Source organism: Lathamus discolor, chromosome 1, assembly GCF_037157495.1.
Source record: "Lathamus discolor isolate bLatDis1 chromosome 1, bLatDis1.hap1, whole genome shotgun sequence".
Lineage (NCBI taxonomy): Eukaryota > Metazoa > Chordata > Aves > Psittaciformes > Psittacidae > Lathamus > Lathamus discolor.
In genome coordinates this window covers 105,213,789-105,239,819 of record NC_088884.1, presented here as the reverse complement: position 1 = coordinate 105,239,819, position 26,031 = coordinate 105,213,789, and the positions used below count along the sequence as shown (strand labels likewise).

The 26,031-nt window shown below is 41.1% G+C and overlaps 1 protein-coding gene across 12 annotated transcripts in view; it reads left to right on the top strand.

The window, feature by feature from the left end:
- ARHGAP24 (Rho GTPase activating protein 24) overlaps nt 1–26,031 on the top strand; it is a 218,446-nt gene that overhangs the window by 178,877 nt on the left and 13,538 nt on the right. For 6 of the 12 annotated variants that reach the window (XM_065689068.1, XM_065689057.1, XM_065689088.1 and 3 more), the window contains 2 exons: nt 6,446–6,568; nt 18,898–19,105. In XM_065689068.1, coding sequence (XP_065545140.1) covers nt 6,446–6,568; nt 18,898–19,105 — 331 coding nt within the window. Of the gene's footprint in view, nt 1–6,445; nt 6,569–9,338; nt 9,423–9,641; nt 10,740–13,020; nt 13,084–18,897; nt 19,106–26,031 lie in introns of those variants that run through there. The other 6 variants (XM_065689096.1, XM_065689111.1, XM_065689095.1 and 3 more) reach the window with 6 other exon arrangements.

The window sequence follows — 26,031 nt, the reverse complement described above, 5'->3', positions numbered from 1 at the left end:
CTTTAGAAGTAAAGATGGATATATGTCCACAGAGACTTCCTCTAAAATAGAGATCATCCAATTTCAAGTAACATTTTGTGTGTCCAACTTGAGACACTTCAAAGAAGGTTCTTACTGTCAAATGACAGAACAGAAATTTATCTTTAAGGTGTGTCACTCAGAACAGAGAAAATAAGTTTGCTATAATAATTTGTATTTATGCTTTTCTCTTAGAATCAGTTACGACAGGTAACAGTGAAGTCATCTACTAAGTCTTGTATCATTGCTAATGTTTGACATTGTGATCCTCACTTTTCTTGCCAACTATGTAATTATATTGATTCCCTCTTGGCAAGTAATATTTTCCACAGATTTTAACTATTATTGGAAGAAGCAAGTAAAATAGTAATTTCAGAAGGTAAGTAAGAACTGTTAAATTTGAGAAATCATCTGTAGACACTGCAGCAATATTAAAAAAATTAGATGGCAAACTGATGAAGTAGTTAAATATGGAGCAGTTTCTGTAGTTCTGCTGCCCCCCATTTCTAATGAATACACAAAACAGTGTTTAGGAAAGGTTTCAATTACTAGTGAATCCTTACTATTCAAGTCAAGAGGTCTTCTCAGTGGAGCTCCTCAGTGCTGAGGACATTGGACATCTGGTTGATTAATGTCCGTTCTGCCTGTCTTCTGCATTCGTCCTTAAAAATCACCCATCCTGTAGACATATCATCAGATACAACCATGTGTAGTCAGTGGCGGCATAAAATGCTGTGCCAGAGCTGAGTCCTGGCTCCAACCATTCTCTTCTCTCTTGGTTATTGCAATCCAGATCTACAAATGATGTAGCCTGATGTGAAGATAGTAGAAATAAAATATAGTAGAAAGAAAAGATTTGAGCATCACAAGTAATTTTTTTCCTCTGTTTTTTTTTTTTTTTTTATTGATATTTCTCATATCTTCTTCATGTTCCCCAATCCATCTGCTTCTGTAAGTTCATTGCCAATCTTCACTATACAGGTAGAAGAAGGTGATTTCATCTCAGTTAGTATGGCTGAAAAAAAATGTAGAAGAATACTTTTTTTGCTGTTGTGTATATTTTCACAGAACTTCAGCATAATAAGAAAGTGGAATCAGCGTTATCAGCAACTCAGAAAATGGCTGAAAATCACAGCAATAGACTAGCAAACATGACAGTTCAGGCTGCATTTTATATCATAACAATGCTTACAACACTGAAAAATTCTGTAAAGCTGAAAACTATCAACAGCAGTGCAAAAGAAGAATTCCCCTAGCTTCCACATATTACTGATTAACTCGGAAGGCACCAATGTGTGCTGCTGCTCAGGGACTGGTGAATCGTAGAACTCTGATGGGTCCACACAGCTTGATTGCCTATTAATGCAATCTGTGAACAAAATGTTTTAGGTGGTGTGTCCTGAGCAAGGAGATGAGATTTTTTTCAAGGGGGAATGGCACTGGAGAGGGGAAAATAGAGAAGTTAACTGTGCTGACACCAGCATCTGAATGATGGGGAAGTTGAGGAGTAACAGACTATATGAAATAGGTACTATTTGGATTTGTACGTGAGGACGAGGTGGGTCCCTGTGAAATCCATTTGAAGAGAAATGGAAGTTCAAACTAGGAATAAAGGAAGATCGGAAGAAGTGGGGGAGAGGAAGAATGAGACATGCCTGAAAAGATTGTGCTCTGACAAAAAATCAGAGCTCTTATATTGGACAAGGGATGATTTGAATTCACATCTCTCTTTTCCTCATTAATAACTTCTTTTAACATAACTGTAACTGCTGGTGAGCAAGCATTACAGTTTTTGCTTCAGTATTTAAGCCATAATTGTTATGTTAGGAGAAATACTCGGTAGCTGTGCAATGCAGAAAATTGCTTTTATTGTGCAAGATGCTAAACTCACTCTTGAAGACAGTTGTAGACCTGCAGCCCAGAAAGAAGTTACCTGTGCAAGAGTGTTCATTGTGTTACATGTAAGGAATACATTTCCTGAGCCTGATTTCAGGTATCCAAACAGGAGCTGGTTCAAAGCTACATTACAACAGCCCTGCTGTCTTCCAGGCTTTTTTCAAGTGGGGAAATTGTGGTGGAGCATGATGCCCACCAGGGAATGTACTTGTGTTAGCAGTCCTTTGCCTTTTAGCACTTAAATTAGGCTGCAGTCTTTATGTTGAAAAGCTAATATGCCCAAAAGACAAGGCACCCTTAGTGTGGAAAACTGTGGTTCAAGATTATAAATGCAAAAGCATGGCTTGGATCGCAGCAGAAAATTATATTTGTGCTGAAGCATTTAAAAAGAAATACCTTAATTACTGACTTGTTTACAGTTACTTAATTCCCCTCTTGAGGAAACTGTGTTAGTTCTTTATGAAGAGAGACAATTAAATGGAGCACCTGATATCGTTTGGTAGTAAAACAATGGTGAGTTTGAGAACTCTGTATTTCAAAGCTGAGGTTTCTCACTGGTGGTAGTATAAGTCACTTAAAACATGCAGGTGATACAAGTGTGTCTTCTGGCCATATCTGTGTTGTTACAGATGACAGAAGAGTATTGAGCCAACAAGAATAGAGGATGTTATGGGACAGTCCTGGATAATATAATTGAAAATGTAATTTGTATAACTTGCTCAACCCAGCCTATTACCTGTCATCGAGGCTTTAGGAATAATGCAACTATGTAGTGTAAGTGGAAATAATGAACTGGGGGCTTCTGTGTATCTCAATGTAGTTCAACAAGGCCAAGTGCAAGGTCCTGCACCTGGGTTGGGCAATCCCAAGCTCAGATAAAGGGAGGGTGGAGAATGGATTCAGAGCAGCCCTGAGTGAGAAGGACTTGGGGGTGCTGGTTGATGAGCAGCTCAACATGAGCTGGCTTCAATGCACGCTTGCAGCCCAGAAACCAACCATGTGCTGGGCTGCATCAAAAGGAGTGTGACCAGCAGGTCAACAGATGTGTTTCTTCCCCTCTATTCTGCTCTTGTGAGACCCCACCTGCAGTATTCTGTTCAGCTCTGGGGTCCCTAACGCATACTAGGGACAGGGACCTGCTAGAGCACGTCCAGGGGAGGCCACAAACATGATTATAGGGCTGGAGCACCTCTCCTGTGAACACAGTCTGAGAGAGTCGGGCTTATTCAGCCTGGAGAAGAGAGGGCTTTTGGGAGGTCTTTTAGCAGCTTTCCAGTACCTAAATGGGGCCTACAGGAAATCTGGAGAAGGACTTTTTACAAGGACATGTAGGGACAGGACAAGGGGGAATGACTTTAAGCTGAAAGAGGGTAGATTCATATTAGATGTTAGGAAGAAATTCTTTACTGTGAGGGTGCTGAGGCACTGGCACAGGTTGCTCAAATTTGTGGCTGCCCCATCCCTGGCAGTGTTCAAGGCCAGGTTAGATGGGGCTTTGAGCAACCTGGTCTAGTGGAAGGTGTCTCTGCCCATGGCAGCAGGGTTGGAACTAGATGATGTTTAAGGTCCCTTCCAACCCAAACCTTTCTATGATTCCATGGATGTACTCAGTCTGAACTCTGAATGAAATATTTGCTCATCCTTTTAACAGCATCTTGGTTTTCTTACAAACAATCGTTCCAGCATTCTTGAGAATGGAATGCAAAAGGATTAAATTCATACCAACTGTTTAAAAGAGAATTTTCTCCCAGAAGGGACATCAAAAACTAGGATTAGTCTGATTTTTCCAAGCTGAGAATGTCATGTCCAACCTCAAAAGAATATTCACATTCCAAAAAAAAAAAAAAAAAAAATGGGGCCAATTTGGAAGTGAAACAGTTCTCTACTCCCTTGTACATTTGTCTTAGCCACAGTTTCAGAAACGCTTACTCTCAGCTTGGAAACTGAAAGATGGTGAAAGGCAGACCGGCATTACAGCATAACCACTGTGTTTCCTTTAGAAACATCCTCCTGCCTGGATGCTTCACGTTTGTCTCCTTTATTTTTTATTTTTCAAGAAAATGCTAAATGGTAAAATTTTAGCTTTCTAATGTTTCAGGTGAATACACTAAATGCACCTCCATATGGTATTCAGATAGTATTCAGAAAGGAACTCCTGCCTGCTCATCACCTCACAAAAATAATCAAGCCATATTACTTACAAAAAGATTTAGAGCTAATATTCAGATATTAATTTCTGAAAATCTTGCCTGAGGAGTCCTTTGATTTGTTTCTACTGCACCCTATTTTCACTTTATTTTCAAAGTTTTTAGCTTCTCTTTCAAATATTTCTCTTTGCTGTATCATCTGGATTTCACTTCTAGCTACTACTGTCCATCATCATGGTTCTGCATATATATACTAAACAACGCTTCCCTCTTCTCTCACATATCCCTGTATCACCCAAATCCTCATCATTATACCAGCCCGTAAGGTCGAAGAGCTGATCTTTGTGCAACTGCTATTCTCTACAAATTGCAACTCAGAAATGTACCCATCTGTGTTTTGCATAAATCTTCCAATTGTAGCTTGATGTAGAACTAAGTGCTATCTCCATGTGCAATGGAGCAGGCATGCTCTTCTATGTTTGAATGTATAAGAAGACTGTGTAATTTGTAGTTCCTAATCAGGACTCCAATTAGTATTTTTTTCACAAGTAAACCACCAATAATTACAATAGAATTCGTGACTCTCCCACTGCACTTTGTGTTCTTAAGTTTTCTCCTATATAGTAAATGAACTGCACATTAAGTGGCATATTTAATCGATTTCTCTGGAAAAAACCCACCTGCATTTCCTTCATCAACTTTCATTTTTACAGCATTTGTATTTAGACTTTTTAATCCTAAACACAAATAATCTCTGCAAGTGGTAAAGGATACTAGAATATCAGAGACCAAGATGCATGTCCTTATTCTCTTTTCTTTTTTCCCAATGAAAGTCCTTGTTTAAGAACAAAACAGAAATTTTGATTACCCAACTTTTATATTAATGCTAATCACTGATGATTTAAGCCTAGAAGTCTGAGGGCATACTGATGAGACACTAAAAGACAGTGTAAATCCATCTGTGTCTGTCTTCCATATATTGCCAGTGGCAGGGTTGATGTGGAGTACTCCTATTTGGGATGCTAGTGCTTCCCACTCCCCATAGCCACATCCTCCACTTCTTGAAAGGTAAAAATGGTGGAACATTGCACCGAAGTGGCTGCATTTTGACTGTAGAAAGCAAGTCTGTCTTTACGTCCAAGTTCAAATTTAAGTTTTGAGTAGCGATGTAAACCTTAAGAACAAGTCTTAAGTAGAATCCGCCCATGTCTGGGAAAATCTGGCTATTTTGTTTGCAAAATTTCAGTTAGGTTCTTTTTACAGTTGTGTGTCCTAATTCTGTGAAGTGTGCGCTATACAAGTAGGTTAATTCAGAATGGTTGTGCTAGAAAGTTGTGGTTGTATTTTCTAGCCCTTAAGAAATTTCTCTTTAGAAACCTGTCTGTTGCAGAGCCAAGCATTGGGCATGACACTCTTCAGAAGACCTCCCAGAAGTAGTATTCCAGCTGTAATGAACAGAGACAGTTGCTTTAGATATGACTAGAAGCAATAATAGGATGGAAGAAGCTGGAAAGAAATGAACACAGAACTCGCAGGATTAATAAGTCATCACGTTTGTGTGTGGGGTATATACGCATGCATGCCCTCGGCTCAGTGAAAGGGCTTCAAAATGTCTGGCACTATCTTTCTGGAAGGGTTTGCTCCTTCCGCAGCACTGGAAAGGTGGTTTGAATCCCCATGTGCTCTTGCACTGACATCATATCCATTAGCATGGAGGTGTAGCAGTACTGCAAGTGTGAAAACCTGGAGCTGTGGCAAGCAAAAGGTTTTGACCTTTTTAGTCTTGGCCCATCCTTTAAATAAAGGATAATAGAGCAGTGTGTTCCCTCTTAATCTAATCCCTATTAGAGCCCTCCAAGACAGTGAGTTGTACCATGTCAGCTGCTAGAGTTGGGTGCCTTCTCCTTAGAGATTCACAGTAACACTTGGATGTATCAAATATCATTGCCATGAATGTGACACATTGTGTTCCTGAAGATAAAAATGGAGTCATCCCCACTTGTTCAAAGTGCAGTTATCTCTCTCTGTGTTTATTCTCCCAGTCAGGGTACAATAACTGATGCAAAATTTCCAGTGTGTATATCAAGTTACAGATCAGTGCAGGCCCCTGTGGTTCTTGGAAGAGCATGGGGCTGTTTTTGTTTACCGATGACATTTATCCTCTCATTTCCTTTTGGAAGCATGACAGCTTCTTGCTGTCTGATGGGGAATGTACTTACAGGACCTTCTTTTCGTGCCATGTCTGATGATAAACACTCCACTGCATAGTATCCGTGTCTGCTTGCTATGGAGCCGCTATTACCGCTTTCAGCAGTCAGTCTGGCAGGAACTTGGCTGGGCAGGAAAGCAAAAGGGTTTCTAAGTGCAATTATCTTCTCTTGCAGGAGGAGACCGAGAGCGGATGACAGCTAATCATGAAACGTACCTTCTTATGGCAAGCACACAGAATGACATGGAGGATTGGGTGAAATCCATTCGCAGGGTTATATGGGCACCATTTGGAGGAGGTGAGTCAGTGAGGGAACATGCAAGGCTCCCTGATGACACAAAGACACATAAGGGTTCTGCCGTCTTTCCATTACAGCCAGAGTTTTGAGGTGGAGGAGAAAGGTCTAGTTCTTTCAGAAAAAGTGGAGTAAACCCTTTGTTTTCACTTGCAGTGCAGGTATCAGGCATGTTCCCGTGCAGAGGGCTCAATTAAAATGCTTTAAACTGTCTGAAATCACTTCCCTTGATGAGGCTAGCACATGATAGTGCATTACCAAGGCAAGGGGGAATTTTCACACAAGATTGCTCTTCTATGAGATCAGCTTTCCCACAGGGAGAGGTGGGATAATTCCTTTGGTCACTAGCTAAAATACTGTCCGTGGGCTCCATCAGTGCCTGTTACAAGACGCTGTCAGCGCTTCTCTTGCAAGGGGCAGCATTAAATTAAGCTATGCACTCCAGTATAAACCTCAGATTCTTTTTCCTGTGATTGGCATACTTAATAATTTCAGTAGTACTGGACCAAAGTTTGTGTCAGATGTCTAGTTGTCTTTTTAAAAAGCCCTCTTAAATTGAATGGGCTGAAAATTGTTATCAACATTATTTTTCTGGTGATAATGTCTGTATTATTATAATGTGAGTATGATTGATACGTTTGCACAAAATGTTAATACGTTAGTCAGTCTGTTCCTAGAGCTCTAAAATATCCAAGTTTGAGGACAGAAATGTTTTTCTGCTGTGATAGAGGACCCATTTTGCATCAGACAGTTCGGTCTTGTCTGCGGGTTGCTGGAAAAGTAAGTCAGGCAGGGCTGTCTGTGCTGTTTCATGACTAAGAAGTGCAGTTATCATTGAAAACTGTGATTGCTTACTGCAAATGGTGGGGCTGAAGGAAACTAGTGTTCTAAACTAAACTTTTCTTGTAAGTTACCCATCTTCCCTTGTGCTTTGTTCAGGTCACACAGTCCTTAGGAGAAGGCTTCGGCCTCACTGGTGGGTTGTGCTGAGCTAATTGATCAGCTAGGGCTTGCCTGACACCTCTTCAAGCACGTCTTCTCTGTGGCTCCTCCTGGGGAAATGTGCCCTGGAAAGATGGCATTAAGCAGTCATCTCACTGGGATCTGGCCCTACACATAAATCAGCTGGCACAGTCCTGGATCTGGGTGTGTAGATCTTACAGGAGGATGCTTAAAAAACCAACCAAGCAAAACCCAAAAGCCACAAAGTGAAAGGTTTGTCTTAAAAAGTGGAAGATTCTACAGGGAGTTGGTTTGGGAGAGGGCAGGTAGAGCCTTCTGCTACTAGGCTGGATAAGGAATGTGCTTGTTTACATAGCACAAAGGTTACTCATCCCCAACTTTCTCTTTGTAAAGCAAGCCTCATGATGAGCTCCTCAGTGTTCTCTTACTTCAGTCTAGTAGCAACATAAGCTATTGAAGCAACAATAAATTTGGGGGCATAATAGAACTAGATTTTTCAGAGACTATCCTTGATTTTTTGTACTTGGCTTCTAGCACCACAGTATCTTCCTGTGGCAAATAATGAGGAAAGGCAGACTTGCAGTTCTTCTGCAGTGGAGAAGTGTCTACATTTTACAGGCAGGGAGCTGAGATTAGGTGAAACTCTGTTTCTAGCCCAGAGCTACAAATAGAAACCAAATCTCCCGAGTCCTGACCCTATGCTTTCCTCACCAGCCTCTCATTTGCTTTTATAGGGCAAGAGCTATTTCTGGTTACAGCTGGGAATCCTTCCAGCCACCATGAAAATTCTCAGGACACCATCATTGTTGTAGGAGTGTTTAATCCCGATTAATGAGGGAAGCACCTCACTGAAGACTTTGGCCTGCCGATTTGCATAAAATAAGAGATGGGTGCAATTCTTGAATTACTGTTTAAATTCATTGCAGTTAAAACACTTCTAAGCATGAGGGGTTTTTTTGTTCTTCCTATTGGATTTCTTGGACAAATACACTGACTTGGGTTATTTGTATTGGGAAACAAATAGTTAACTCCTTGGAAAACATGAGAATGGATAGAACATGATTTTAGGTTTAGTGTTCACTGAGAAGGTTTGACTGTGATAACGAGACAAAAGCAGTATCATGGGATGTGTCACCATTAAGAACTGTGTTTCTGGTATGTCCCCTATTTTATTAACTGTTACTTAACTTGATAGTCTGAGTTATTTTAACCAATTTTAATAAGCCCTGCTAAGTGTTCTGTAATTATGTGTCACTGAACACACTCATACTTTTATTATCCCTTGCTACATGGATGTTGCTACAGCTGCTGTGACAGTCTGGCCCTTCTAAAGAAGGGCACTTCTGGCTTAAGTTGTCCAAGAGCCTGACTTCGCAAGCTGTAGCCCCTGAAGTTAAAAATCTTTTTATCTATTACATTAGCTATAAACAAGATGTAGAAAAGTTGTTACTGACCGGTCATCATCATGTGACTACAAGTACTTGCAACACAAATTATTTTGAACAGCTGATTGGTCAAAACATACGTTTTATGTCGGCTTCCTACATTTCAGTACTAGATGGTGAAACACAGTAGCCTGGTGTCATACAAGTCAAGAGCCACTTTGAGTAACATTTGAATTTTCTGATTCTTGTAGGCATTGTAAGCAAGCTCTGTGTATGTGTGTGCACATGCAGTGGGTATGCCTGAGCCTTGGTGAGCCACTGGTACTTGGAGTTTGTCTGGCAGTGGGAAAGGACTCCTGGTACCAGACCAGGGAGCACTGTAAATGATTAACCGTATCGCTAAACTGTTATTTGTTAACCTGTGCTAGAAAGAGAACGCAGTAGGGGGGCAGGTGGGAGTCTACTAAGGGGATCAGAAACAGGTTGGGAGTTTGCACCAAAAGAATAAGGTGAGTGTGGAAAAGATTCTGGATGGAAATTGAAATGTAAATGAGCCAGGGCAAGCAGTGCCTGTTTGCAGATGAAATTCCCTTCCTGATTAGATTAAAAAGGCAATTTTTTTACAGGAGGGAAGGCCTGAGCTTGAATGGCAGAGCTTGCAACTAAGGGGGAGGGAGGAGAAGGAGCATGAGCACTGTAGCAGGGTAGTAGTGTAAGGTCTGGCACCTCCCGCAGGAGCCGGGCACAGCCTGCTCGCTTCTCAGGCTGCCGCAGACGGCAGCCGCCTGAAGTCACCTCCAGGTCTCCCGGAGGAGCAGGCAAACCTGCCCTGCGGCGGATTCTCGTTTCCCTGCACCTGCGGCAGGAGCGGGGCTGGCGCAGGCGGCAGCGGCCCCGGCTGCCATCGCCAGGCGTGGGACCGGGAGGGAGCGCGGCAGCAGAGCCATCCCCCCGGGAGGCAAGTATTCCTCAGCAGCTCCCCAGCATCCTGCCGGCAGAGATGCACTGCTGCCGCATCTGACGCACCTCTCCCGTGAGAGCCTCTGGTAGTTCGAAGGCAATAAAACAAGCGAGAGCCCATGAGAACATCATACAGGGAGCTGGGTATATAAAAGGCCATTTGAATCTGTTATGGACAGAAAGTCTTTCGGGCGGAGGGACTGTTGGTTTTGCTTCTCAATTGCAGTGATAAAGGGAGCCAGCAAGGAGTATTGTATCCCTGAGGATTCTTCCGTGGCCTTTTTGGTATTGTTCTCTTTCCCCTTGCACACTGCAAAGCACTGACCTTTTCTTGTGGAACTGGAGTCTCTGCCACTCAACCCCCTGTTCCAGCTGGAAGGAAGAGGTCTTTCTCCCTCTCCGTCTGTGCAGGCACTTCTGTTTGAATGGAAGATACATCTTTTTGCTGAAACTCTTTTGTTGTGCCGTTGCATAATAGACAGTTGTCTCGCCGCAGGAAATAAAAGAAATGAAAGGAAATAGAGAAACGGAAGGAAATTGTTCCCCAAAGCAAAATTGAAGCAGGGAAGAGAACATTAAAATCACTTCAAGCTCTACCCAAGATCTAGAAGACCACAAATCTCCTAGCTCCAGAGGAAAATACACTATTGTAAAAACTCTCAGCAGTCAGTAACAATGAGCAGCCGTGGTGTTTTGTCTGGATGCAGCTGGTAAAAGAAAGCTTTGGAGGGACGTGTGGGCTCTGGCCTGTATGATGCCTGAAGACAGAAATGCTGGAGTCCGCAGCCCAGGTGCCTTAGCAGCAGCTCCTTTTATTCCTAAAACTACTTATAGGAGAATTAAGCGATGTTTTAGTTTCCGTAAAGGTAGGTTCATTCTGTCGCTGTGTTCTTGCTTGCTAGTGAAGCCATGGTTTCTGAGGAGTCGAGGGGACTGTGGTGCAGATGAGAGTACCGAAACAAAAGGCATTAAACAATGCAGATGCCAACATTCCATGAATGATTTATTTACTTCTTTGTTCATTTGTTTATAGCTAGCCAGCTGATATGTCTCCTCTACCTAATAGCCCATGAATGGGATGCCTGAATAAGGTGGCTTGAGACAAGATTATCACAGAGCCTCTGAGCAAAAATCAGTGAGAGCAGTGGGGGAATCAGAGCTGTGGTTTGGCAGAACATCAGGGAAAAGAGTTTGGGCTTGCATTTTGTCTGTGTGGGAGGAGGGGGAGAAGAGAGGGAGCGAAGCAACATGAAGCAACATGATAAATGCAGCATCTGTGCTGAAGACCAAGTCCTTGGATTCAGAGATTTCTGATGAAGTGTAGCCCTACAGTGCACTGTCCTGTTGCAAATGCTGCATTGCCACTTCATCCTGCTCCCCTGAAGCTTGCGCTTTCCACCTGCTGCATACAGATGTTTAAAGCCAGTTTTCTTCTGCATTGCACATGCTCCTGTTGAAGTAGAGCATGGCAGTACTGGGGGGAGAAGGGCAGAGAGGATGCTAGCTTTCAAAATATGTCAGCTGGAAACACATGTCTAAGAGAGTTGATAAGTGATGATAAGCTGCCACTGTGCTTGGGATGGGTGGGGAGAAATTATCTCTATGATGAGGACAAAAATTTTGCGCGAGGGAAGAAGGTAATATTGGTGCTGCCTTAAAAACTATGCTGGACAGAGAAATCCAATATTAAAGGGTTAAATTTTCATGTTATTCTGAAAAGTGAGAAATGCTCTTACACAGTTCTTTCAAAATACGATCATCTTCATCTCCTCCTCTTCCCTAAACTGTTCCTCCATGCTGCTGTTTGTCCTTTTGCAAGACCATGCAGCTCTTTGCTCACAAGACTCAGTAGTGGTGTGCTGGTGTCATTGCTTTTTGGGGTTGTCTGTGCAGGCAGTCAAGGGCAATGCCTTGAAACGAGAATCACAGTGAGGGACTTGCTGCAGAACTACAGCAGAGATCAGCTGTTGCCTGCAGCTGAGAGCCTTGAAAGCCTTTTGCCCCCTGTATCCCTTCCTTCCCCCTTGAGGCTGGCATTTCCCTTGGCTGCTGGAGTTCAGTCAATCTGGAAGACTGGCCAGGAGGATGTGGATGTGTCTGTTTGAAGTATCCTAGTGCATTTCAAGGTGTCGGTGTGAATTAGAGCTGTCTGTACCCTGTTTATACACTTAACTCTTTGGGAAATATTTGGAAGTTGAATAAAGGATTAACTGATAATTTTGCAGACAGCTGCTTTTGTGCCTGACTGCAGCCTTAGTTCCAGGAAGCTGCAGCTGTTGATTCTGTCCCCGTATGTTCTGACACAGAAACTCTTCATGTGTAAAAGCCCAAGTGAAGCTGCAACACTTGAGGCAGAGGGCAGAGTGATGGAGGCCATGCTGTTAATTTGCTTTACCCTACATATTGTTCCAGTTGCTGTCTCATACATGATTTCTGTCAAGAGCATGGTCACAAGGCCCCTAAATCAGAGCTGCAGAATGCCGGGTGTGCATGTTTAACTAGGTCCATGTCCCACTGAAGACAACAGAAATATGAACATTTATTGGTCTTTCAGTCAAGCTTTTACTATGGTTGTAAAGACAAATTAAGCTAACTACAGTTGTCTTATTAATTGGATGAATTCTTACTTGTAGATTGTCTACCTAAGTATAAAACCCCCAAAACTAGCATTCTGCAAACCTAGCTCATACTTGCATAAGGCAAATCAGTTAGTTCTCAGCTGTGCAACATGATGCAGAAAATAAAATCAGCAGGGAAAACCACTGTCTTTGGAAGAACTATAAGGCAATCATGACACTGTGTGTTTAGGCAGAGATACATCATCATCTTCACCAATAATACAAGGTGTAGAACCCTTCCTGGAAATCCAGATCAAAACTGCACTGTGATAAGCATCAAAAAATTAAATGTCACATCTGTTTGGAGGTCATGTCAGTCAGTGCTCAGTGGCAGCATCTGAACAGAGACAGACCCAAGCATCTTTAAAATCCAATTTGGAGAAGATGCCCTCTGTTGAAATAACACCAGAGTAACCTCCTGAGAGCACAAGCAGGGTAAGCGGAGAAAGCAGTAGCTGAGGGTAACTTTGCTGGCATGCAGTGGTGAGAACATTGAACAGCATGTTGAATTTGGGTGGGCAGAGTTTTGGTGGTGGAGGTAGCATTGGTCACAGCCGAAGAAATGATGCAGGCCCTGATGTGATTGCCTGTGGTAAGTTCCCCGTGATGTTTTTTAAAATTGCCTCTCTTCCTTTCCAGCCTGTAGCTAGTTCTGCTCTTACTTCAGGTTTGTCTTTTCTAGGCAGTAACCGCCAGTGTTAGGAGGGCAGGAGTTTATCTTATTTCCTGCTTGGCATCATACTGACTGTGGGGTAGGAGAAGGCTTGAAGGAAAGAGAATGAGTCAGGGAACAAAATTCTGCCTCTGCTAATTTTGGTGGGATTTTTCCTCTCCTGGATGTTACAAAATCCTGTAAAGAATAAGAATATACTCCCTGCCTTTGATCTGCTCAGAAGAGCACTTAGTGCTGGGGAACACTGGAGAAAGCTGAGAAGAAATAATAATTAAACCCCCTATATTAAGAATTCTGTGGCTATGACAGCCACTTCTCTGTGTTATTCCAGGATCTTTGTTCTCAGCCCTGCTGTTGAAAGCCATTCACCTGATCTGTTATTTTCACTGTCAATAAATTACTGATGTAGAATTGAGAGAGAATAGAAGTTCCCATCCAGATCCTAAGCTGAGATCAGTTCCTTTCACCTTAACTGACCCTTTCTGATCAGTATAGCCTATAACTCAGAACTTGTTTTGGAAGGGCTGCACATGGAGAGAGTACACGTACAGGCGTGGGCCCTCTGTTGAAAGCATCAGCGGTCTGTGCTTTATGCTCTCTGAAAATTATGCTGTCATCTGAATTGCTGAGAGGTGGCTTGGAAAAGCACAAACCTGGCTCACTGAATGCGTGTGCTGTGGTAGAGCTAGAGCATTTTCTAGTATTTTCAAGCTGTTCATTATAGGGCAAGGAGACAACTACCTAAATCCTTCTCCTTTATTCTTAATCAGAAGTGTGGAGTCAATAGACTTGCAGTGTGACCCCTGCCTGTGCTCAGCAGCTAAGGAAATCATTGACTAATAGCATTCTTAGATTTAAAAACCACACTCTAACTGTGAACACTGAAATTACCACAAGGTTTTCTCAACTCTTGAGCAGACAAACACAGAATTTGGGTATAGCACTGTAGTGTCTTTCATAAGCTTTATATTTATGTTAGGCTTGGAAACCTGGTTTCTCAAAATGTTTACAAAACTTCTGCCACAGGAATGTTCTAGTTAATGAATAACCGCTCGGCATGCCCTTTACTAGCATGTGATTTTCCTCTTTGATGTTATGCATGATCTTGGCTTAATTGGATATAGCTTTAAAGACCTACAAGGGCCTCTCTGAAAAAGCAGTTCTGCTGATTTAATCTAATGACCGGTCAGTGCTGGAATTCTGTACATTTTCCTGCTGCCAGCTTTCAGGAAGCCAAGCTGCTGCCATCGTGAATCTCAAGGTTTCCTGTTGGTTTTGTTTGTTTGCTTCCCCTCTGGCACCTTATCTCAAGGATAAACCAAACCACAGGTCAGCACTTGTGCATCTCTGCATTTCCAGATTTTGGAGATGCTGAGATTTAGGAGAACTTGGGTTTGGATTATAACATGAGTTATGAGGGCTCTCTTTTATTTCTTTCACAGAGGTGTTATTGTTTAGTTACTGTAGTGGAAATTTACTTGTGAAATTATCTCTGGTTTTGATTATACTGTAGTCTCCATAACTTGGACTGTTTTTGCTTGTCTGTAAAGGAGATGCTAATAGTTAGCAGGTACAGCTAATGGTGTTCACTCGTCTGCTTCTGCCAGTCGCTAAAGTAGCTGTATGTTTGTAACCACAGTTCTTCACAGCATTGCCTTTGTTTTGTAATAGCCAACATCTTACTCTCTGTAAACTCTTGATCTGCAGTAACTCTAGTAAGAGGGGGTAAAAGCATTAGAAAGGGACAGTGGGAGAAGGTGCACCTTGCAGGGCAGTGATCATGGCTTTTATTCCAAAACAGTGAAAAGCCCAGCAAACGCCAGAAAGACAAGGTAAAAGTTATGACAACATGGTGTGGAAGCAAAGTTGTCATGTTTCCACCACTTCTGCCCCTGGCACCAGAGTATTTTTTCCATAAGGCATCAGCAAGTCTATAACTTCAAGTCAATATTTATGGAAGCTTATCATGACTGATTCCTTTCAGGGCCAAGTGCTGCCTGGTGCAGTGTTGTGCGTGTGCTAGCTGGAGGAAATGCTTCCTTTGGAGAAGTTGAGCATAGACTTTAAAGCCAAACCAAGCCTGCCTGAGATGAATTCCAATGCCAAACAAATGGAGGATTCAGAGTGTAGTAAATGGTGACTTCAGAAGCACTACACATTTATGTGGTGATTTTCCATGAGATTAAGTTTTAACTCCAGGTTGCTACATGGCTGTCAACATTTTTACACTGGCTATGAGCTTCCCAAAGCTGAGTGTGGTATGGTATTATCATGGTATTATCACCACTTGTCTAGATGAGGAGCCAAGTCCCTGACGCTTTATCTGACATGTGAGGATGGGGGCTCATACACGTACCCTTACAGCCATGAAGTATATATGGAACCAGACTTGATGCAGCTGTGTTCTGAAGATTGTGTAGGATCTGAATCCAACCTGTCAAATCTGAGGCAAGTGCCATAGTTATTCTGTCTCTCCTTTAGGCATTGCTAGCTATGTGTATTTTAAGTGTTTCAATAGAAGACCATTAATTTACAATGTACTTTATTGCAGTCAGTAGTAGAAACAATGCAATGTTTACACTTATGGGACAAGATCTGGTAAATTATAGGCTCCAATTTGGATTACTTGTTTTTTTTTTTTTCCCTTTGAAACTCTCCATCATACCAGATTTTATTTTTCCTCAGATACAGGTTTGGGGTTTTTTTTAAGATTTTCTTCATTCAGTACTTGTGATATGCTGGTACAACACAGAACCAAGTTTGCCATATCCATTAATATATGTCAGCTTTTATGTGAGAATCACTTGTTACTTTCTACTTGTCTTGAAAAATACTGTTTGACACTAGTTACAGCCATCTTAATGCTTTATGATTGCATCAGCGATTTATGATTGCCATGTTTTCAATACATTTTGTGTTTATGTAAATACAAGAACAGTTTTTTCCCACACCTGTGCAAAACCCTTTTATTCTGCTTTTATTTGTTATCTGTCAGATATGATAACAAAATTAAGGGGGGGGGGGTGGGTGGGTGGAGAGAGGGAAGGCAGCATACCAAAAAATATATTACTATGAACTGATTTGTTTTGACTGCAGTGTCATTACTAATAGGAGTTTCAGAGCAGTCTGGTAGGTTTGAGAACTTAGTCTTTCCTCTGCAAGTGTAAGCTCCAGTATGCACATGAATGATTAAAGAATGTTAGCATAGACAGAAGAAAGTATAGCCAGTAGGACAAACCTAATTTATACCAATTGTACTGCCAGTGGGCATGAGTTGCACATCATATAAGTGGAATATCCTATCTTATACTGATAAATTTTGTTTGGAAAGAGGCAAAACCTCTTGTGTTTAAAGCCAAGAGATCTCATGGGCTGTTGAAGGGAAGCTCAGACTGTATGTTCATAAGAGAAATTGGAGGAGGATGGCCAAGTCCTATAGCTAAAACGGAATAACCCCAGGGAAACAGCTCTGCAGAAGGAACCTGGGTACCCTGTGAGACAGTAAAGTGGATGTGAGCCAGCAGCAGACCTAGCAGCAAGGAAGGTTTGACAGCAGTCTGGAGCAAAGCCAGCAGAGAGAGGGAAGTGATTAATCCCCTCTGCTCAGCATTTTTAGACCATATTCCAAATATAGTATACAATAAAAAAAAAGGTGTATGTATAGGGGAGTTGGGAGATCAATCTGAGGAAGTTGAATAAAGAAGGGTCACCAAGATGGTTATGCCTTTTGAGGAGAAGCAGAGGAAATGGGGCTTGTTTGGCCAGAAGGGAGGGAACTGAACAACAGCCTTCTTGTATAAGGACTTTGAAAATCCTTAAACTGCCATAATCACACAGATTCCTTAACTGACTTTCAGTGGACCTTCCTCCTGAGTCTAGCAAATGGAGTGACTTGAGGATTTCCTCCATGTTGACCAACAAGAATCCTTAACTCATACGTTTAATATTCCTGCCATCCCCATAGGAAGTTTAGGGGGGTTAGGATTTTTTCATTCTTAATTAAAAGAAAAAATATTTTATGTAAGAATGAAGAAAACATACTTTAACTTTTCTGCCAGCATGAAGAGGCTGGACTTTATGGACATCAACTATTCCACATTGGTCAGTATTCTTCTAAGCTTGACTTGGTCTGAAATTTCACAAATTCTTTCTTTACTTGCTAACTTTTGGGCTTTGTACAACATGAAAAAAAGTGAACCAATAAAGAGTGACTGTGGGATTGTTCCTTACCTAGTCCTGGTTTTGGCATCTGATAGTGTGGGTACCATGGAAATCAAAAAATATGCTGCTCTGCAACTCAGAATACTTTCTGGGTATCTTAACTGGACATCAGTTTCTGTCTCCAGTTATTTCCTGTGCTACAGTAAAAATAATTGCACTGAAATACCAGCCCCAAACCTTCAGTATGGTAACTAGCAGCTTATGGCCTGCTTGCCATAACATCGTGGAACATACGCAAGGCAACTTTGCCCTGAGCTGTGAGTTATTTTTCTTTGTTGGAGGAAAAATGTGGACATTGAAAGTTATACTGAAGGGTGCTTCAATCTAAATGCTACCTTAGCTTGTGGTTACTTGTTCATGTAATTGTAATTTATTGGTGAATAAATTTTTTGGGCCAAAAGCTGACTAGCACAACTTTGGGCTTTCTTTAGAAAAAGCAAACCAAAACAACTCTGTTCTCCTTGTTGGATCTTTTTAAACCAGTGCGTGCTCAGTGAAGGGCACAGTTTTGACTTACTGCCTTCCCACTCACACACTTTATAGTGTGCGTAATTGGAAAAGGAACCTTCCAAGCATAGGTAGTTATTTGGTCTTTAGTTTCTGATCATGACTGTCTTAGAACTATTCATTATCTTGCTATTATCTAGAAATTGACTTGCCTCACTTCAGCTGCAATATTATTCAACAAATGGTGGTCTCAAGTGAGAGCTTCCATCACAGGTGGCATGCCTGAACATTATTGTGATGCTGTCTATGATGGCTGGCTCTGCAGTTTGAAAGGGAGAGGCAAAATGAGTTACGACGAGTATTTGTCTTTCCAGTGGTAGCAATGATACCCTCAGAAGCTGAAGTTAATTCTGTCAAGAAAAAAAACAACAAAATCCATGTTCTTTTGAGATTAAATACAAATGCAGCTTCCCTGCAGTTCCTCTGATGTATTTCCACCTTCATGTCAGTATCTTACTTCATGCATAAAATTTATTGTTGCTAAAGCAGACAGAGATAATGCAATTGATAATACGTTATAGGAATGTAATCTTTGTTTATGTGAGAAACCCAAGTAATTTAGTTTAGTAAGAACAAAATCCTCAGTTATATTTATAAATCTTTTGCTCTCCATGTGTAAAGGTAATGTTTGTATGCCATTGAAACTGGTACAGGAACTAGGGTTCTTTTAATAGGCGTGAACCAAAGAAAATGGAGATACCACTTGAATCAGAATGTTTGTGATGGAAAATCCTGCTTGTATTATTTCTGGTTTTTGTGCTTGTGATCTGAAAAGTCATTTACAGTATTATATTTTAAATAATGATTTCAAGCATTGCTGTAAAATATGTCAGCATTGTATTTCCATGAGAATATAAAGGCAAAATCTAGTGTTTTATTCTTAAGAAAGGAGAATTATACATGCATTTAAATGAACGGTAAATTGTATGGGTTGTAATAGAAAACATTGGCTCCTCAAATGTTTTTGTGGATCTCAACCAAGTCACATCTCTCTTTTTCATGCAGGTATTTTTGGCCAGAAGCTGGAAGATACTGTCCGATACGAAAAGCGCTATGGGAACCGCCTGGCTCCGATGTTGGTGGAACAGTGTGTGGATTTCATTCGACAACGGGGGCTGAAGGAAGAAGGCCTTTTTCGACTGCCTGGGCAGGCTAATCTTGTCAAGGAGTTACAGGATGCATTTGACTGTGGAGAGAAGCCTTCTTTTGACAGGTAAAATCCTCCATCTCTCCCAGCTCCCTGACGCCTAGACAGGACACAATCTGTTCTACTCACTGACCCATAGGACTGTAAAACACATGGCAGCAACAGACAGAATGACATGGTCTTGCAGGTTTTTCTGTATGTTTCCTATTATGGCGCTAAAATGTCTTCTTTTATTTCTGGCTTTGATGTCAGATTTCAAAGAGATTTCTGGAGAATTTCCATTTGTGAAAAGCTGGTTAGGAAAAGTATTGCTAATGGCTTGGCTCAATCAAAAATATCTGGATTGCCTTGATCTTGGTATCATTTGAAACACAATGGTGATGCTGGCATTTAGTCAGTTCCACAGAAGAATTTCTCTTATCACCAAGTTCAGTATGTTCTGTTACCTATAAAACTGACTGGAAGGGAAGTCTACTTTTATGTATTCCTTTATAATTTGGGGCCTTTGGTCTTTAAAATAAAAGACCATAATAACAAACCTACGTGTTTTTGAGGGTCCAGGTCCAATTTGTATTCAAACATTTGTACAGTTTTGCAGGAACTAACGAGGATTTTCTGGGCCAAGCAAGAACCCAGTCCTCTCTACACAGCTATGTATGACTTTAGCCTTCTGTAAGATTAATTTTTGTGCAGTAGTCAACATACTCAGGGTGTGCAATTAGAGAAAGAGAACCAGTGGATTATGAATGCCGCATAGACTTTTTAACTTGGATTGGAGTTAATATGGTGGCAATGAAATTCCAGTTCCCAAGTCTGTTACACAGTGGTGGTCCTCAGCAAGTGCCCTAAGTGACATCTGTAAGCCTCCAAATTGGAATCTGGGTGCTTCACTCCGATTTGGGTGGGTCTAATGTGGGTTAGGAGAAAGGTTACATTTATTTTGTGGGACCTTTGACTGGTAGCAATGCAAGTAACAGGAAGGGGAGCATACCTTGATCTTTTAGTGCAAAAACATGGCATGATATGGACCTGATTGCTGGAAATCATTTACCTCTCTCACTTCCCTATTCCTATGAAGTGAGCAAATTTGTTACGCATGGAGGTATGTGTATCATAGGTGTGCAGAAAGCAAACATCTGCAATGCTGTTGTATCTCCAACAGTTTCCTCAGTCCTGACCCTCACTTTAAGAAATTTCAAGAGATGCATAGCGCTCTGGAAAAGGCAATTGTCTTCCTATGAGGCTTATTAGTTTCTCATTGGAAGGTGAAAGTTAGGACAATTGACAAGAAAATAGCTTTAAGGAGCCAGAGGGCTATAAGAAATGACAGTGTTAGCTGATAAATATTTGTAGCATACTCCCTGACTGCTCAAATATTGTGTAACTTATTTAAAAATGGTAAAGAAGCATCCGTTGGGTATGTGCTGTGGTTTAAGCCATGGGTAAGGAAAATGGATGTATGTTTTCCTTATGTATGTTTTCCTTACTTGACATTAAGATAAATATTACTGGTCATATCTACCAGTGATAAAAGTAGGCAAATGGCAGAAACAGAAGGTTATTTTTTTTTCTGTGTCTTTGAGCCAAATAATTGCGGAGGAAATGCTTCAGAAAACAAGTAATCCTCAGCTCCAGGAAGATGATGTACTGAACACCCACTGAGAGGTACAGCTTGAAAGAGGTGCGCAAGTTCTATCTATTTGAAACAAATTAGACCAAGGCTTAGCCACAAAAAATTTTTTTACAAGGTTATGTAGCAACATCTGTAGCATGCACTAATGAGTCCGGGAACAGGCATGCTAGCTGAGCTTTAGTAGATGAAAAAGAGAAGATATTTTACATGCTACTGCTGTGAAGAACGCATATAATCTCTACTATAGCAATTAGAAACATCACCAGGAGTTGACTATAAATTGGTAGTCCTGCAGTTCTGCTTCTGAAGCTGAAAATTTATAGAACACTGACCTTGTATGTCTGTGTGTCTCATTGTGAAGGGTACTTTTGCTGTTTACTTTCTTACATTTAAGTTTGGAGCAGTTTGACTTAGGTGTAGCAATGGTCCAGAAGTCAGGCAGACATAAATTCTGTCTCTCTGCCATTGTTTCCATTGTGCATCTACTTTCTTCTCCAACCTTTTGTTCTTTCCTAAGCTTTTGAGGTGAGGTTCATTTCACACTGTTTATAATGCCTATGTGATTACCTTGTTTTGGGGTAACTTGTCATTGTGTTGAACAGCAGCGTGGTCTTCAGGTTTGATGCAGCCTATTTGGCAAGTTGACCTCTTGGAAAGCGGCCACAATGTGAAACATTGCTGAAGGGTAAAGAAAAAACCATATATATTCCGGGCTCATGCTTGCTTTTTCTCATGAATCTCGAGATCACTGTTTAATCTGTAATTGTATGGTATTATTAGTCAAAAGTCCAGTAGTACAAAATCTACCTAGCTTCTGTTTATTAATTTACATTTTGCCTGTTCTGAAACATCAATAAACATTTTTGCAGTTAGAGCTGAGCTAGTGGTTCTGTTGATGGGCATGAAACAATGGAATCCAGGTCACACTTCTCTAGTGGTGCTGGGTCACTGGCTCTGACTGGGAGAAAAGCTAGCTGCTGTCATCTGTGTTGGAACTAATACAAAGAGCTGATGTTTGAGGAGTTTGCCATTTTTCATAGTGACATTTTTTCTGTGTATAAGTGCATGTAAGTCAAACAAAAACTTTAGAACAAGTGAAGAGGTCTTGATACATGTGTAGGCTTCTATATATGTTTGTGTGAAAAATTATTATTAAATAATCTTTGTTCTTTTATGCTTTCTTAGCTAGTTCAGTAAAATACATGACTTCTAGAATTAAAAGCAAAAACAAAGGTAAGATCATCCAGCCATGATTAGCACTGCTTTGAAATGCCATCTCTGGCATCATGACCTTACAGCCATTGGGAGATGGAGTCCAAAGGCACAGATCGTCTCTTCTGAAGAGTTCATCTGTTGTCCATGGTAATGTGGAGACACTGCCCATATATAGATGACAAAATGGTTTTGGTTGGAAGGGACCTTAAAGATCATCTTAGTTCCAACCCCCCTTCATTGAGCAGGGACACTATCCACGAGACCAGGTTGATCAGAGCCCCGTCCAGCCTCGCCTGGCCCTGAAATTTTATAAAACAGTTCTTCATTCGTGGAAGCCTACCTTTACTTGAACTGTCACTCCTTTACAATAAGCTGTCACCATGACTAAACAATATAGGCCGCCTCTTGCATTCCTGTCTGCAGCCTTTTGGCAAAGAGGACCACAGAACAAATGCAGTAGAAGTGGTAAACTCAGTAGAAGAAGTAGTAAACCAGCTTTGCTTAAAGGAAAATGCAGCCATGTTTTGAAACGTGAAACGTGTTTGACAAATGGTAGCTCTCACATGAGTTAGCAGCTGGATGTTCTGATTCTGAAGTCATTTATAATGCACAAAGTGAGTCCAGGACAGGACAAGTTGGAGAGTAGTAAACCCCTTAATGTATTAATTTGATCTTGATCTCATAGTTCGATGTGGTGTTGCTGAAGAATCATAAGCTGTGTGTATGTGGAACCAGTGTGTGAAACTCAAAATGAGAAAACCCGCTATCTGACCTGAAACATCCAACACCCCAGGCCCTTTAGTATGCAAACTGGACCGTTAGTATTTTTCATAGTCGTGGAAAGGGGAGGTACAGCTGCTAAAACTGGGAAAATTCTTGTTTGCTTCTGCCTGTTTCAGACTTCCTTCCCTGATCCTCACAATCTGCTCATCAGTTATGCCTCTGGAGCCATTTCCACATCCTTTCTAATTCCAGCCGTTTTTCTAACTAGCTAGCAGAAACCTCTGCATATGGCACAACTTAAAGATCCAGTCTAGCAATTAAATATACATTAGGAGACACATTTCTAATGTGATGCAAGGGTCATTAAATCAGTTTAATTGGTATCCTGCTGTAGGAGAGTGTGGTTTTAGTTATTGGCAATGAATGAACATTTGTAGTTGCTTTGCATAAATTTCGGTTTCAGAAACGGAGTTGGTGTGTCAGCTGTGATTAAAGAAAAAAAAAAAAGCAGCCAGATATTTCCCTTGTCAGTGACAAATGACTTCTTAGAAGGCCTTGGTCACCTTTAAGAAAGCATGACATTTTGTTACTATGTGGAAGGTCTGACAGTGTGTTTTTTAAAGCATCCTTTCTTAGGGTTGCAAGATTTGTGGCTTTCTCTTCCAGTAAGCAAGAACAGGTAGTGTTTTTGTGGTGATTTTCCATGTTTTATATATACTTACAATCCCTGCAAAATCTTGCAGAAGCTGAACAGTCTTTCTGAACAACCTAGCAACATATTCACTGGAGCTGGTGGATTTTTTTTTTTGTTTCTTAGGCCTCTGCCCACCTTTCTTAAAAGAGCACATTGTCTCTCTTCAAGGATCTAAATTTTTCTAAGCAATTTTTAATATCCTTCCATATAATTTGTCTTTCCATTTGTCTCTTCTGTATTGCTGTCATCATTGCTGCTTTTAAAGCATCAGTTTTTAGCCCAAATGAAATTAGCTGTTAATTATTGCAGTGGATATCTAACTTGGAAATAGAGTCTGCTGATCTTCAGAATTGCTTGTGGTTCTTAGCCCCCTGAATAACCCATTCCTGGCCATCCCTGGAGACACTCAAGGCTAGGTTGGATGTGGTGCTGAGCAGCCTGATCTAGTTGAGGATGTCTCTGCTCCTTGCAGGGGGGTTAGACTAGATGACCTTTGAAAGTCCCTTCTGACTGAAACTATTCTATGATTCTAAGGTAGCATATATTGTAAACATCATAAGCACAAGGACAAAGGAACAGAATCTGCATTCTTTTTTTTTTTTTTTTTTTTTTTCTCAGTCTAAACAGTAAAACAAGATTTGATATAATTGTTAATGTAAGGTACAGCCAGGGTCTTGCAGCAGCAAGGAGAAGAGGACAGACAGCTCAGGGCATAAAATGGGAAATGCTTTCATATGTTTCACAAGTTGTAGGCAAAATTTCATCTGGTACTTAGGTTAGGCACAGTACAGTGCTTGTGCTAGATACACATTATATAGGAAACTTATATACAGAGTAATGCTTATAGAATAAATCATATAGGACAATCAGATGTTATGCATTTTACCTGACCTTTGAGTTTCTGGACCAAAGCTTGTCTTCCAAATTATTTGATACGATTTAACCATTTCTGATTCACCATAACATTACTGAACACGAACTTTGCCCTCCTAGCCTCTGGGTACTGGCTTCTCTACATGTAGTTATGTACATTTGTAATGTTCCCTTAATGTTGCTTACTCTGTGCTTCATCACTGGTTTATCATGGGCTCTACCATCTCCTTTAAGCTGTCTGCAGACTGGCATCAAAGGTATACATTGGGCAGCCAGTTGAGAACTCATCCTCCCATGTCAGGAAAACATCTGTACTCGTCTGAGAGCTACGCTATAGACCTGGATGCAGCTAAGCAGGGACACAGTCAGCAAATGTTGCAGTGGGTACAGGATATGTTGGTGAGGGAGACTCTGTTTCCAGGATTGTGATCTGTGACACGTCTGAAATGATGGAGCTGTAATTCTAATAATTTCAGGAGGTACTGATTCGCAAACTGTTTTAACTGTACTGTTCTCAATGTATTATTACCAGAACTCCTAAATTGAATTATAGCCTCACAGCTTGTCGTTCCCTACTGTTTGCTCTTTATGCAGACTGTTTATGTGTCATCATGATCTAGAGCTATTTTTGGAGCATTAATCTTTTTGTAATGGGACCTTGCTTTCTTAATATTTCCTTTCTGAGAGTTTATGAGGGGCTTGTTGGCATTGTGCTCTGAAGCGCCTACTGCAGCTCACTGAACATGCTGTCTGCTTTGTGTGAGGGTTATGTGTGGATTGCTGGTGGCCTGCTGGGTTTCAGTAATTTTCGTTCATGGTAGAGAGGGTGAAAATCTCCAGGCAGTGTAATCAGTTTGACAGCCACTTCCACAGTGTCTGTGGTATCACAAAGGAAAGTGCTGTCAAAACAGCAGTGCCACGAGCGATATTGATGACAAAGTTCAGATGAATGGGGCTTTGAATACCTGTGGTGTGATGACTGGTGCATTTGCATTTGTAATGCCTTTGCATGGACAGTAGTGGAGTGGGGGATGCTCGTTTGGAAACATATCAACAGTAAAGCAGTATTAACGTTTTGGTGGGGTGAGTAATCTTTCTCAAACTTTCCACCATGTTGTGCCAAAGTAGGCTGTTTCTCAGCTTGCTGGTGCTTTTTGTATTGAATTCAATTTTCTGCTTTGTGCTTTGTCATTTCCATTTCAAGTTTAGAATTATTCATTGTGCACTTGGAGAAAGTCCACCTCAATTAATGAGGGTTGTTCCAATTTAGATAACAGAGGATTTTCTGCTGGAATTTGACATGCTCTATTTTAATACTTGTTAATGAACACTTGTAATCATGTTAATTATGAATGTGTTATCATAGAACACTTTGATATTACACTGTCAGATAGTAAAGGAAATACCAAGATGGGTATAATCGTTAAGTTTCTGTAGTTGTAATGGTCCTAGAATATAAGCAAGGCCAGGTTCGAAGGGAGAAACCTCCTTGTCTGAAACTGATCAGTTGTAGCTGGACAAAGTCTAGGAAAAAATCCTCTACTGGCCCTGGGAAAGATCCATGTCTTACAAACTACACAAATGCCCTCAAGGCGGATATATAAATGCTGCTGGTTGACTTAAACTGTGGATAGAACACTGCAGGTTGGAAAGGGAATAAATGCTCCTGATCTTCAAGAGACCTTGCAGTGCCGCACTCCTTTGAAACTTACGGCTGTCCTCTGTGTCTGAAATGCACTTAATGGGATTTGTGGATTGAAACACCTAAAATAGAGGTGGTTTAAAACTAAAGTCTGCCGTTTTTAAGTTGCCCTCTGTATTGTAAAACAAAACAGGGAAAAAGTGCTGCTAGAT